We start from the raw sequence: 12,500 nt of genomic DNA, 5'->3' as shown, positions 1-12,500 counted from the left end.
GATTTAAATTTGTATAATACAGAAAATATTTTGCCAAGATGTGGCTTATTTTCTTATAAATAAAATAGTGTCCTGTTTGAAACAAAGCTAGTTCTGATTGCAGGGATTTTACTCTTTCTTCTCATGTGAGGCCAGAACTCTTCAAAGTGAATATGCTGTTCAAAGTGCTTGAACGAGTCTCTTAGAGATAAACCTCTTTTGATCCTTTCAGAACTTCATGGAATCAAACCTTAATAGGAGTGTCGTGTGTGTGTTTTTTGTGTGTTTTTTGTAGATTGAAATTCCATCCTTTTTATTCCACTTAACAATGTAATGCCATCCCCTTTTACACCTATTTTTATCTATTGATATTTGTATTAGTATTTTTGTAGTGAGAAAACCCCGTCTAGTGACAGGATGTAAAGGAACATTCGTCAAGTACTAGGATGTACTGCATCAGACAAAGGGTTTACCGTGGCTATCGGCCACTAACACACACTCACTGTGTTTAAATACCTCCCTGGAGTTGTGTACCTGTCTCACCCCGTGTGTGTTACAGGTGTGTACCTGTCTCACCCTGGTGTGTGTTACAGTTGTGTACTTACCTGTCTCACCCCTGTGTGTGTTGCAGTTGTGTACCTGTCTCACCCTGGTGTGTGTGTGTGTGTGTGTGTACAGGAATGCAGGTCCTGGAGTGGAACGGCGTTCCTCTGACGGGGAAGACGTACGAGGAGGTGCAGGGGCTGGTGGGGCCTCCGGGCAGCGACGCAGAGCTGTGTGTCCGTCTGTAGGTCCACTCCTCTCCCCCCCTCTCTCCCCCGCTCTCCCCCCAAACCTCACCCTCAACCTCACCCTCTGTGTCTGTCTGGGTCCTGGGTCCCCCCTCTCTCCCCCGCTCTCCCCCAACCCAACCTCACCCTCTGTGTGTCTGTCACACACACTGAAACGTGTCTGTGTCCTTCACACGAACACACACACACACACACACACACACACACACACACACACACACAGTGTTGCTGTAGCTTCTCAGTGAAGTTCACTGATAGCAGAGTGAGGCTGGGACACTTCATCAGACCATTCTCCTGATACTGGCCAATATGATGATGTTTATGTTACATTTATTGTACTCAACTTTGGCACAATCCTTATCATTGAAATAACTTTTTAATTGATATTTTTCTCCTGTCTTACTCTCTATACATCTATCATCTTGCTGTCTCTCTCTCTCTCTCTCTCTCTCTCTCTCTCTCTCTCTCTCTCTCTCTCTCTCTCTCTCTCTCTCTCTCTCTCTCTCTCTCTCTCTCTCTCTCTCTCTCTCTCTTTCCCACTTCCCTGTGTCTCTCGGCCAGTGATCTGAACATGCTTGCTGACACAGACAGCTCTCAGCACCTGGACATTCAGGAGCACCCCAAAGGTGAGAGCCGACACTCAATATATACTCTCTCTCTCTCTGTCTCTCTCTGTCTCTCTCTCTCTCTCTCTCTCTCTCTCTCTCTCTCTCTCTCTCTCTCTCTCTCTCTCTCTCTCTCTCATGGGCCTTGTCTGTTGCCCCTGTTCGTGCTGTTCTCTGATTGTCGTTCGTTTTATTTCTTCTGTTAAATCTTTCATGGCCGCTCTTCTTAGATTCATTGAATCCTCTCTCGTCCTTGCTGGTGTATAATATATGTGACCTATTTCTGCACATCTATAACACTGAGAACATGGGGCTGGTGTTCTCACTGGCCCTCCTCTCTCCTCTTCCTCTTCCTCTTCCTCTCCCTCTCCCTCTCCCTCCAGCTGTAAACAAGCTGTGTGTTAGGGTGGCAGGTCAGGCCTTTTTGATTGGGTTCATGTGTGTGTGTATGTGCCTCGTTAATAATAATACTAATGACAATATTACTACTACTATTGATCACCATCTTTATATGTATAATGATATAGTATTATTCATTATTATTATAAAATACTATATTACTATACCTATAAAAACTGAATGATCTAAATATTTATTTTCTGCATTTCTTACTTACTACAACTACTACTACTAAAACCACTACCACTACAACCACTACCACTACTACTACTACTACTACTACTATTCCTACTACTAAAATCACTACTACTATTACTACTAATACTACCACTACTACTATTACTACTACTACTACTATTACTACTACTACTATTACTACTACTACTACCACTACTACTACTACTACTACTACTACTAAAATCACTACTAATATTATTACTACTACTACTATTACTACCACTACTACTACCATTACTACTACTACTACTACTACCACTACTACTACTACTACTACTACTACTACTACTACCACTACCACTACTACTACTACTACTTATTCTACTACTACCTTTCACTACATCTATTATTAATAATAATTGATTAAGCCCTATGCTTAACAACAAAGAAAATGCAACCGTTCTGGTGCTTCTGAATCTATACAGAACGTATCTGTAAAGGTATTTATATAAAGATGTAATATACAGTATATTGCTGTATTCCTGCAGGCGACCGCCCCCCCCGGTCTCCAGGTGTGGACCCCAAGCAGCTGGCTGCGGAGCTGCAGAAGGTGTCGCAGCAGCAGGCCCCGCCCACCTCCAACAGCACCACCTCCTCCTCCACCAACGCCCTCCCGGCCAACACCACCTCCGACGCCTCCAGCCCCGGCCAGCCCGGGTCACCCTCCGTCAGCAAGAAGCGCCACAGCAGCAAGGTGGGGGTGGGGAGGGGGAGGTACAGTAGAGGGGGAGGGGGGAAGGGAAGGGGGAGGGTGGAGGTGGACGGTGGAGGGGGAGGTACAGTAGAGGGGGAGGGTGGAGGGGGTGGTAGTGTATAGGAGAAGGGTGGAGGTGGAGGAGGAGGGTGGAGGTTGGAGGTACAGTAGAGGAGGAGGGGGAGGGTGGAGGTACAGTAGAGGTGGAGGTGGGAGGGTAGAGGTACAGTAGAGGGGGAGGGTGGAGGTACATTAGATGTGGAGGTGGGAGGGTGGAGGTACAGTAGAGGGGGAGGGTGGAGGGTGTAGATACCGGAGAGGTGGAGGAGGTTGTCATTCATTTCATTAGAGGTTTTTCTAGAAGTACTGTTGGCTCTGACACACTAAGGTGGAGGGGGAGGTGGAGATGGAGGTGGAGGTAGAGTGGAAGGCAGTCCTCCTTCCACCGATGCTAACGCTAACCTCCAGCTAAACTGAGTCTGCTCCTAGCCTGACTGATTCCTCCCTCACCTCCAAAACAAACCCTGTCCTCAGAGCCTTTGACCTTGACTTAAGATAGCATGACCTCTATGGAGCTTATCTCCTTCCAGCAGTACATGATGATGGTGTATTGGAACTGCCTGCGGCTAAGCTAAAGGGTCAGCAGATGGGTGAAGACCCTGGTCAGCAAAATATCTAATGACAAATGATCTGACCGCTAGAAACTCAATAACTGGGTGAATGTTGCCATGTTGCTGAGTTCCATTCAAATCTAATATATTCTATTCAAGCCTTTTCTCAAATAATTCTAGTCTATTCTACAGTAGAAATTTCAAGCCACCATTTTGGTTAACATCCACCACATATTAAACATTTATACAATCAAAGGAATACACTTCACCACCCACGTGTTTTACTTGAACACATTCAAATATAACCAGTGTTTGTTGTTTTGTGTTTTACAGACAGCAGAGGGCACCAAGATCCAGTCCCAACCGGTCTCTGGAGAGATCCAAGTAAGCACCCTCATTCTGTGAGAATACCAGTGGTTGAATTATGGGGGGGGGCTGGGGTGCTGAACTCCCCCAAATATATATACATATTGAATACAACTATGTACCAGGATCCAATAACTATCCACTGATTCAATCACCCAAACTTTGTTGTGTGTTCCAAAGAGTCAGCTTGTTTCTCCTGTGATCGGCTCCAGATGTTTGTGTGTTCCAAAGAGTCAGCCCGTTTCTCCTGTTCCAGCTCCAGATCCACTACGACAAGCAGATGGGGAACCTGATCGTTCACGTGCTGCAGGCGCGCAGCCTCGCCCAGCGGGACAACAACGGCTACTCAGACCCCTTCGTCAAGGTCTACCTCCTCCCCGGGAGAGGGTGAGTCTGGGTGAACCCAGGAGAGAGAGAGAGAGAGAGACAGTGAGAGGGAGGGAGTGAAGGAGGGAGAGAGCAGAGTGTAAATAATGAGTAAATGTTGCCAGGACATTGCAGCTGGTATATACTTGAGGTTATATCGATGGTTTATTTTTGTCATTATAAAATAGTATTTTTAGATTTTCTCAGCCTCACTGGTGTCGTATGCTCAGGTGAAGTAACCAAGTGTATACGTTCTGGTTTGACTCAAAGTTAGCCTAACTAAAAGCTTTGTTTGCAACTGCAAAACTTCCTGTTCTACTGGCGGCATCTTCCTGTAATCAGTAAATAGCACCTGAGACATGACACCGCTTTGATTTAGCATTGGCTTAAGGTCAGCTTTACTTCCTGGCTCCAGCCAAGCATTTCTTTGGTAATGAAGTTATTTCTTTCAACAGGCAACCTTGCTCCTATTGTGTTGTATTGCAGCCAGGCTTGCACCAAAAAACAAACCTAAGCGAAGTTACTCAATACGGGACCCTTTGAAATAATAATTAAGCCCTGAACACTCAGTGATGACTCAATGACTAAGAGAAAAGGGGATCAAGTTTAAAATTCATGCTTTCATTTCTCCTGCCCCTTGACTTCCACTTCCTCCTCAAAACCGTGTGTACCTCATGTGTTTTAAACCTATCGATCTAACGCCATCATTTCAGCAGCTGCTCTATTTTAAGGAACCGGTCATCTCCCTCGGCGCCTCGTTTCCGGAGCACATTACCTTAAATCACATTGCATATTATTAGGCTGCTTGGCGCTAAACCGCTGCTGGGGGAGAGCGGGCGTGGCAGGGCAGAGGACGAGGATCGATGGCTCTTCGTATCGAGCCCTGAAACACGACCCTCACCCCCCCGCCCCCCCACCCCCCCCGCCCCCCGGCCTCATTGTGCTGCCGTGATCATCGTGTGATTCAATCTGTCTGGTGTTGTGCCTTTATGGGTTCTTTTATCTGTGGTGTCTCCTGAGGTCCAGCGGTCCTTTTACCAGAGTCATTTTACAAAATGAACACACTCAGACGCACACGCACAAACGTAGACACACCAAAATTGCAGAATCACCCTCCCAGCCGAACGGGCAGCAGCTGTAACGCTGCCAGGCTCCACCCGTAGGAACACACTGTTTGTGTTTGAAAGAAGCACATGTAAATGGTTGTGGTGCCCCCCCACCCCGCTGGTGACCCCCTCCTGTTGTAGCGCACACACGTGCACACACTCACCTACACACACACACACACACACACACACACACACACACACACACACGCACACGCACACACTCAGTCTCATTCATAGTCATCCTTCCATTTAGTTTAGGGTTGTCAACCTACTGACATACAAGAATAAAGTGCATTACACACACACACACACACACACACACACACACACACACACACACACACACACACACACACACGTGCACAGCGGGACCCCAGTGGGCCGAGAGCCTCTCTGACTATTGTTTCTGTATGTTGTTTTCTATATGAATGCATGCTGGACCCCCTCAGTCAGGTCATGGTTGTCCAGAATGCCAGGTATGTGAAGCCCACTATGACCTCCAGTGTCTTTGGTCTTTTGGTCCCGTTCCTTCTTATAATTTGTTCTGTTGACATGTGGTTGTTGGTTGGTGATGGTTAGAGTTTGGTTCAGTTCAGTTTCTTAACCCGGAACAGGACATTGCTGGTTGGAGTCTACTCCCTAGGCTAGCTCCCCTTCCCCCCTCATGTTGTCTCCCAGAGATGCTACAGCGGCGTTGGTCTTTGTGTTGAGACGGGTGAACAGCATCTCAACACGCTAAGGGACTGTACCGTTCAGGGTGATCAGACCATCAGAACCGTCTCTCCTGGCTTCTATTAAAACATCTGTTACCAACTTGTCAAAATCACTTTTCCATAAATAACACCCCTGTCACAAATGTAAACAAAAGCAATATAGCACTCAGGGGACATTTTGTAAAATACTTGTACGACAATGACTACTGTTATTCTGTTCATGACACTCACTGATTCCTAAAGAGAAAGGTGCTATATTGCCATTGTAAACATTCATTTCAGGCTCAGCTCTTCGGCATAATGGACACAAATTATTTGACAAAATGTATTGGCAACAGGTGTTTTAGTGAAGCCAGAATAGACAGTTACCATGATTTGATCGGAGACCGGTATTGTCCTTCAGACATTACAGTGTTTTATTTGCCAACCTGGTGCCAGAGTTCACTGTTGCCAAATGACATAGCATATTAGCCAAACCAGCTACTTTGTTTTCCTAAGGGAAGCTGATGGTGTTGCATTAGCCTTTTTATAAACCATCACACCCTAAGCCCCCTAGGTAGTGTTTCCTGTTTGTTTTGGGATCCTTAGAGTGTTACCAATTACTAAAAACAAACATTGAATTTGAACAGTGAACTAAAATGACTTGCATCTAGAATCTCTGATGCTACAGCTTCAGTTGGGTTCCCCAAGGCTTTCACTCAGTGATCTGGGAACCCAAATTCACCCGTTACAGCCTATACCTTTCTTTTGTATTATTTTTATTTACTCTATCAGTAACATAACAAAGTAACACTTTACATAAGTGTCACAGTGCAATTACACATGTAATTAGTAATGTAACAACCTGTAACACAGTATGTAATAACTATCTATCAATATGTATAACGTTATGGAACAGCCTGACCCTAACTCTAATACCTAACCCTAGTATGGAACCTGCCTTTTCGCCTAGCCTTAACTCTTAACTCCTTAACCTTAACCCCTAACCTTAACCCCTAACCTTGAACCAGGCTGTTCCATAATGCTATTACGTATGAAATACATGCTGTCACATGTCATTACATTACCAACGCATACTAACGTGTGAAATACCACTGTAACAGGACACTACAATGTAACGCATAACACTACTTATACATGTACTACCACTTAAACCTGCCTGTGTTCCTTCCAAAATCTCCCACACACTTAACCGACCAAGCAAGCCAGTCTAACATCATACCCTAACCGTACATGACGCCCTAAATGTCCCCACACCGGTGACCCATGTGTTGTGAGTTGTTGAGTGTCGTACCATCCGATAACACACTGTGCATCCGACTCATCCCCCACCCTCTCTACTCCACATCGTACTCCTCTTGCTCGTGTGCCGTGCTCATTGCATCGTGGTCGTTGGCTCCGCCCCACTTCTTCAGAGCTCCGGCATTTCAGAAGGAGCCTCATGGGTTTGTGTGTGTGTGTGTGTGTCTGTCTGTCTGTGTGTGTGTGTGTATGTGTCTGTGTGTCACCCCCCCCCCCCCCCCCCTCTCCCGCCGCAGTGCTGAGAACAAGAGGCGGACCAAACACGCGGGCAAGAGTCAGAGCCCGGAGTGGAACCAGACGGTCATCTACAAGAACATCCACCTGGAGCAGGTGAGTGGATGGACAGAGGGACGGAGCTGGAGGGACGGAGCAGGAGGGACGGATGGACGGACATCTTAGCAAGTGGATGCATGCGCAAGAGCAGCGCTTATATGTTTGCGAGCAAACCCTGTATTTGTGTTTAATTTCACTTTTTTATTCTCTTATTGGTCAGTGGTTGGTCTATTGCAGGGGTGCAACCTTTACCATCAAAAGAGACATTGCGGCCCCTCTCCCACCAAATAAAATTGATAACACAGCATATAATGTTTGATATGTAGTTATACTATGTATAAAATCACTAATAGCATATAGTTGTGGCATTTATGAAATTTGTAGTTTATTTTGGTTGACAAAATATGAAAACACTTTTCTTTGTTATTTTAGTGTCACAGTATCACCTCTATCTAAAAATTGCAATTATTTATTTCCATTAAAAAATATATATATATTTTTCTTTTCAAAGCCTCAGGGATCCTCAGGTGGAAGACGCAGGCTGTCGACCCTGGTCTAGTGGTTAGGGGGTTTGACTCTCAGTCTAAAGGTTATTTGATCAAACCCCAATGCCCACACAGTCCATCTGTAGACATCCTTGACAAGATACCATTATCTGCTCCTTAATGCATCTCCACTCTACTTTTAGACGCTCTGGGTAAAGGTGTCTGTCAAATAATATTTTAGAATGTCTGTTATTACCCCGAGTGATACTGAGCCAAGAAAACATGTTGTAAATATTTATTCTCCTGTTTGCCACAGCTGAGGAAGAAGACGCTAGAAGTGAGCGTGTGGGACTACGACAAAAGCTCATCCAACGACTTCCTGGGAGAGGTAAGCTCTCCTGACAGCCCGCCGCCGCCTCAGGACACACAACATGTTGTCAAAGCTGCTAATTACTGTTAAAGTTGAACCAATCCTGCAGGATCCTTCTGGCTGAATGTGTTGCGTGTGTAGGAATGTAGAGGGGAACAACGCTGTGTTTTCATACAACAACACCCAGAGTCTCCAATCAACACCCCTCACAGGCTCCGTAAACCTCCCGTGTAACCCCCCCCCGTGTGGCGGCTCCTCCAGGTGCTGATCGACCTGTCCAACACGGCCCAGCTGGACAACGTCCCGCGCTGGCTGGTCCTGAAGGAGCAGAGCGAGGGCGGGGAGCACCACCGGCGGTCGGGCCACTCCAGCCGGCAGCACTCCTCCAAGCCCTCCTCGCAGCACGCCTCCCCCAAGACGGGCGGCTCCACCCAGGACCTCCACGACTCGCCCAAGACCTCCGTCAGCAAGAGCCGGAGCCACGGCATCTTCCCCAATCCGGCCAAGGGTAGGAGACAGCCGAGATAACCCAGACCCCCTCCACCCACCTCCATCACCTCGCTCGCCTCCACCACCACCAAACCGCCATTAACTGCCAACTAACACTACCCCCTCCTCCTCCTCCTCTTCTTGATGTCTTTATCTTTTTTCTTCTCTCTCATTCTCTCTCTCTCTCTCTCTCTCTCTCGTTCGTCTGGTGTTTTCTGTTTCTGGTCTCTTGTTTTTCTTCTGTCAACCTTCCATCTTACCTTACCTTTCTCTGACTGTTTTCGCTCTCCATCTTTGCTCCAATGTCTCCACAATGTCTCTCTCCCTCCTACTGACCCCCGCCCTCCACCCATTGCGCTGTGCATTTGTCTCCAGCCATCGTCCCAGCTTCAGCTTGTCTTGCTCTCTCTTCGTTCTTGTAGTTGTTCTTTTTGCTTTGTCATGTCTTTGACCACTAGCTGCAGCTCAGGGCTAGCCTTGGCGAAACCCCGCTGCTAACACCCAGGCTAAGGGCATGAGGGCTGTGGAAGGCTTTGACTACGCTAATGAAGATGAAACCAGTTTAGGTTGACAACGTAGCCACAACCAAAGATAGTCTGTGCTTGGACTTTTGTGATCATTCAGTTTATTCAGGGAACGTTGACAATAAAGTAGTAGCTGCAACGCTAGCTAGCAATGCATGCTAGCTAGTGTGTGTTCAATTAAAAGTAAACAAGTAAACCCACTGCAGTTCAGTCAGTTCACTATCGGTAAATAATAAGTAATTTAATAAGTAAATCAGCTTTACATTATTATTGATCTTTTTTTGTAACCTGGTAAATGTGGTTGTTTTAGACACGCAGGTTCCCTCTGTTGAGAAACCCCACAGTAGCCCTGGCACAGCCAAGCCCTCTCTGTCCGAGGGCCCGAGCCCGGCCCCCAGCCCCGGGCACCGCCACCGCCACCACAGCAGCCCCCACGCACGCTCACCCCACGGGGCCCCGCGCTCCGGCAAAAGCACCCCCCGCCACCACCCACACCACCCCCCACACCCACAGCAGAGGGAGGCCGGAGGCAGCGGGGATGGTGTCGTTGCCGTAGCAACTGGCGAAGCCCTTGGGCAGCAACAGCCGCAGCAACAGCAGCCTCAGCAGCCTCAGCAGCCTCAGCAGCCACAACGCCCGCAGCCAATCAAACCAAGACGCAAATAAAAGCATGGCCGCCACGTGCTCCGTCTCCTCCTCCACTCCCTCCTTCCTCTGTTGTTTATATCCTCCTCGGTATTCCCTCTTTTGGATTTATTTGAGCTTTCCTTAATTTCCCACCTCCCTGGCGTGCGTCTCCGCACCTTCCGTTCTTCTTCTGTATAGAACCTCTCCTTGTCGCCTTGCCGCGCTGTCGGCCCTCGCTGACCCAGCTCGCTGCCTGACTGCTGTCTCCCTGCGTCTGTCCAACCTTTCAAATTCACCCACAGAGGCGTAGAGGCATGTGCTTATAAGAAGAGCAAAAATAAAATATTTAATGTAATATTAAAATTTTTACTTAATATTAAAGTTAGAAGTAAAGTGGCATTTTTCTATACAGCATGAAGATGTACAAATTATGTTGTTTTGCGATGGAAGGGAACCATTTTATAAGCTGCCTGTTTCTCTGAAATCAGTCATAGTCTGTACAACGTTTTTCTCAGCCTGCTACATGTGAAATGAGGCCACAAACTGACGTCCAAGACTAAGTTATGGTTCACAACCAAATAAAGACAATTGTCTCAAATCAGTGTACTTTTTTGGTTTGGAGAGAAACAGAGATTACCTGTCTTGTACATACATTAATGATGGCAGCATCGCGGCAGACATCTCGCTAGGGAACTGAACAACCGCTTGTTCATTCCTAGCATTAAAACAGAAGAAAGCTGCTCTCCCTCTCCTCCCCTTATGATATCATTTATCCCCTTTTGGAATTATTATTATTATTTTGTTAGGGATTTACTTTTCAATTGTTATTTTACGTTAACGAATATCGACCGGCTTCTCCACGAGGCTGCCTCTCTCCACGAGGATGGCTGTTGCATGCAGCCTGCCACCCCCCCTCCCCCCCTGCTGCCCCCTCATTGGTTGTGATGACCTCCAGACTCAGGATGTGGAAGCTGCCCCCACCCCACCTCCACCACCACCCCACCCACCCCCCCACTGTGACATAATTGCGGCCTAATGCACACTGCGCACACTGCGGTTGCATGTGATTGGCCGATCCAGCTGGTTGCAACTTTGAGGATGTACTACTTCTACTCTCTGAGTCTCCATCTTGCCCTCTCCCCTCCTCCCCTCCCGTTGTTCTTCTGGACTTTTCGGCCATGGCTTTTGTTCCTGGCTCGCCCCCTCCCCCCCACCCCACCCCTGCCCCCATGCCTCCTCTTCTTCCTCTTCTTCATCCCCTTGACCTCTGAACCCAACGGCCGTATGCCCTCCCCTCCCAAAACAATCCCCAAACAACGACCGACCGACTCCTCCACCTCCACCGCCGCCGCCCAGGCCCCCGCGGCTCGCTCCCCCTACGGCACCACAGGCACAGTGTAGTGGGCGTGCTCACCATTCAGAGAGCCCAGCCTGATTGGCTGCCTCCCCTGCCACTGGTGGCGTCGGCCAATAGGAGCAGAGCAGACGGCCGCGTCCCGACCCTTAGGAAGGCCGTGTCTGAAGAGAGGCCGCACGCCATTGGAGGTGAGCGTTCACATGGGGGAAGCTCCTCCCCCTCTCTCTCTCTCTCTGTTGGAGGACGAGAGAGAGAGTGAGAGTGAGAGTGGAAATGTACTAACGCACACGAGTGAGGAGACAAGCACCTACAATACAGATAGTCGGTCGGAGAGAGATAATCCGTCCAGACAGAACGAGGGAGGAAGGTAGAGTGTTCTCCGCTCGCTGACGTCCGTGACGCGAGACGCGGTCCTTAATGGCTACCTCCACTTGGGTTTGCTAGCAGCGGGAAACCATTATGTTGACGTACGTTTCATCAACACAAACTCAGGCGTTTCCAAAATGGCCGCTCCTGTGTTGATGTCAACACAGCGCCTCTTTGAACCGTTACTAGCTAAAGATGTCGCGCTGAGCAGCCCAAGAGGAACTCCTGTCTTCAATGTGTCATACACACACACACACCTCTCACCTCATTCATGTTCTTCTTCTTCCTTCTCCAAATGTTTGGCAGCAATTTAACAGGTGAAAGCTCTGATGAAAACAGTCAACGAGTTGATTCACCTAAAAAAAATGATTTTCCACATTCAAATTCATGTAAAACGGTTTAAAAACGTTTTTTTCGGGTAAACAGATTCCTAAAAGTATACAGGCTTAAAAAGGGAATTAATACAAAGTTAATTAAAATATCAAACTTGGTGACAGCAACTAGATATGCAGTAATCACACAGCAGTGCCACATGAATAACTAACATGTCAGCAGGGTGTATCTGATTCTTTTGTCGCTCTTCTGTACACATTCACGTGCAATCGCTCACAAGAACTGTCTGTCTATTCCATGGAAATGCTCTCTATCTGTGTTCAATGTGTATCAGTAGTGTATAGATTATCACACATGCCTCAATGTATTCAACGTAATTATGTTTATTTCCATATTCAAGTTTGAAGTGCTTCACACAATGATTGCAATGGTGTGTGATGTGTTGTTGTGGGCTATTTAATTAAAATAGAAATGTTTATGTGTTTTGAGACTCTCTCTCTCTCT

General features: G+C 47.3%; 1 protein-coding gene across 1 annotated transcript in view; it reads left to right on the top strand.

Moving 5' to 3' along the window:
* pcloa (piccolo presynaptic cytomatrix protein a) overlaps positions 1 to 12,500 on the top strand; it is a gene marked incomplete at both ends in the record, with an annotated part of 52,223 nt that overhangs the window by 36,281 nt on the left and 3,442 nt on the right. The window contains 10 exons of the mRNA XM_084483296.1: positions 658 to 766; positions 1,332 to 1,396; positions 2,500 to 2,705; positions 3,650 to 3,700; positions 3,939 to 4,069; positions 5,607 to 5,633; positions 7,409 to 7,502; positions 8,247 to 8,318; positions 8,562 to 8,808; positions 11,297 to 11,485. Coding sequence (XP_084339422.1) covers positions 658 to 766; positions 1,332 to 1,396; positions 2,500 to 2,705; positions 3,650 to 3,700; positions 3,939 to 4,069; positions 5,607 to 5,633; positions 7,409 to 7,502; positions 8,247 to 8,318; positions 8,562 to 8,808; positions 11,297 to 11,485 — 1,191 coding nt within the window. The remainder of the gene's footprint in view (positions 1 to 657; positions 767 to 1,331; positions 1,397 to 2,499; positions 2,706 to 3,649; positions 3,701 to 3,938; positions 4,070 to 5,606; positions 5,634 to 7,408; positions 7,503 to 8,246; positions 8,319 to 8,561; positions 8,809 to 11,296; positions 11,486 to 12,500) is intronic.

The sequence above is a fragment of the Micromesistius poutassou genome, assembly GCF_964030765.1.
Source record: "Micromesistius poutassou genome assembly, chromosome: 18".
Classification (NCBI taxonomy): Eukaryota; Metazoa; Chordata; class Actinopteri; order Gadiformes; family Gadidae; genus Micromesistius; species Micromesistius poutassou.
Note: the sequence above shows the minus strand (reverse complement) of the source record. Positions and strands in the feature narration are given on the sequence as shown.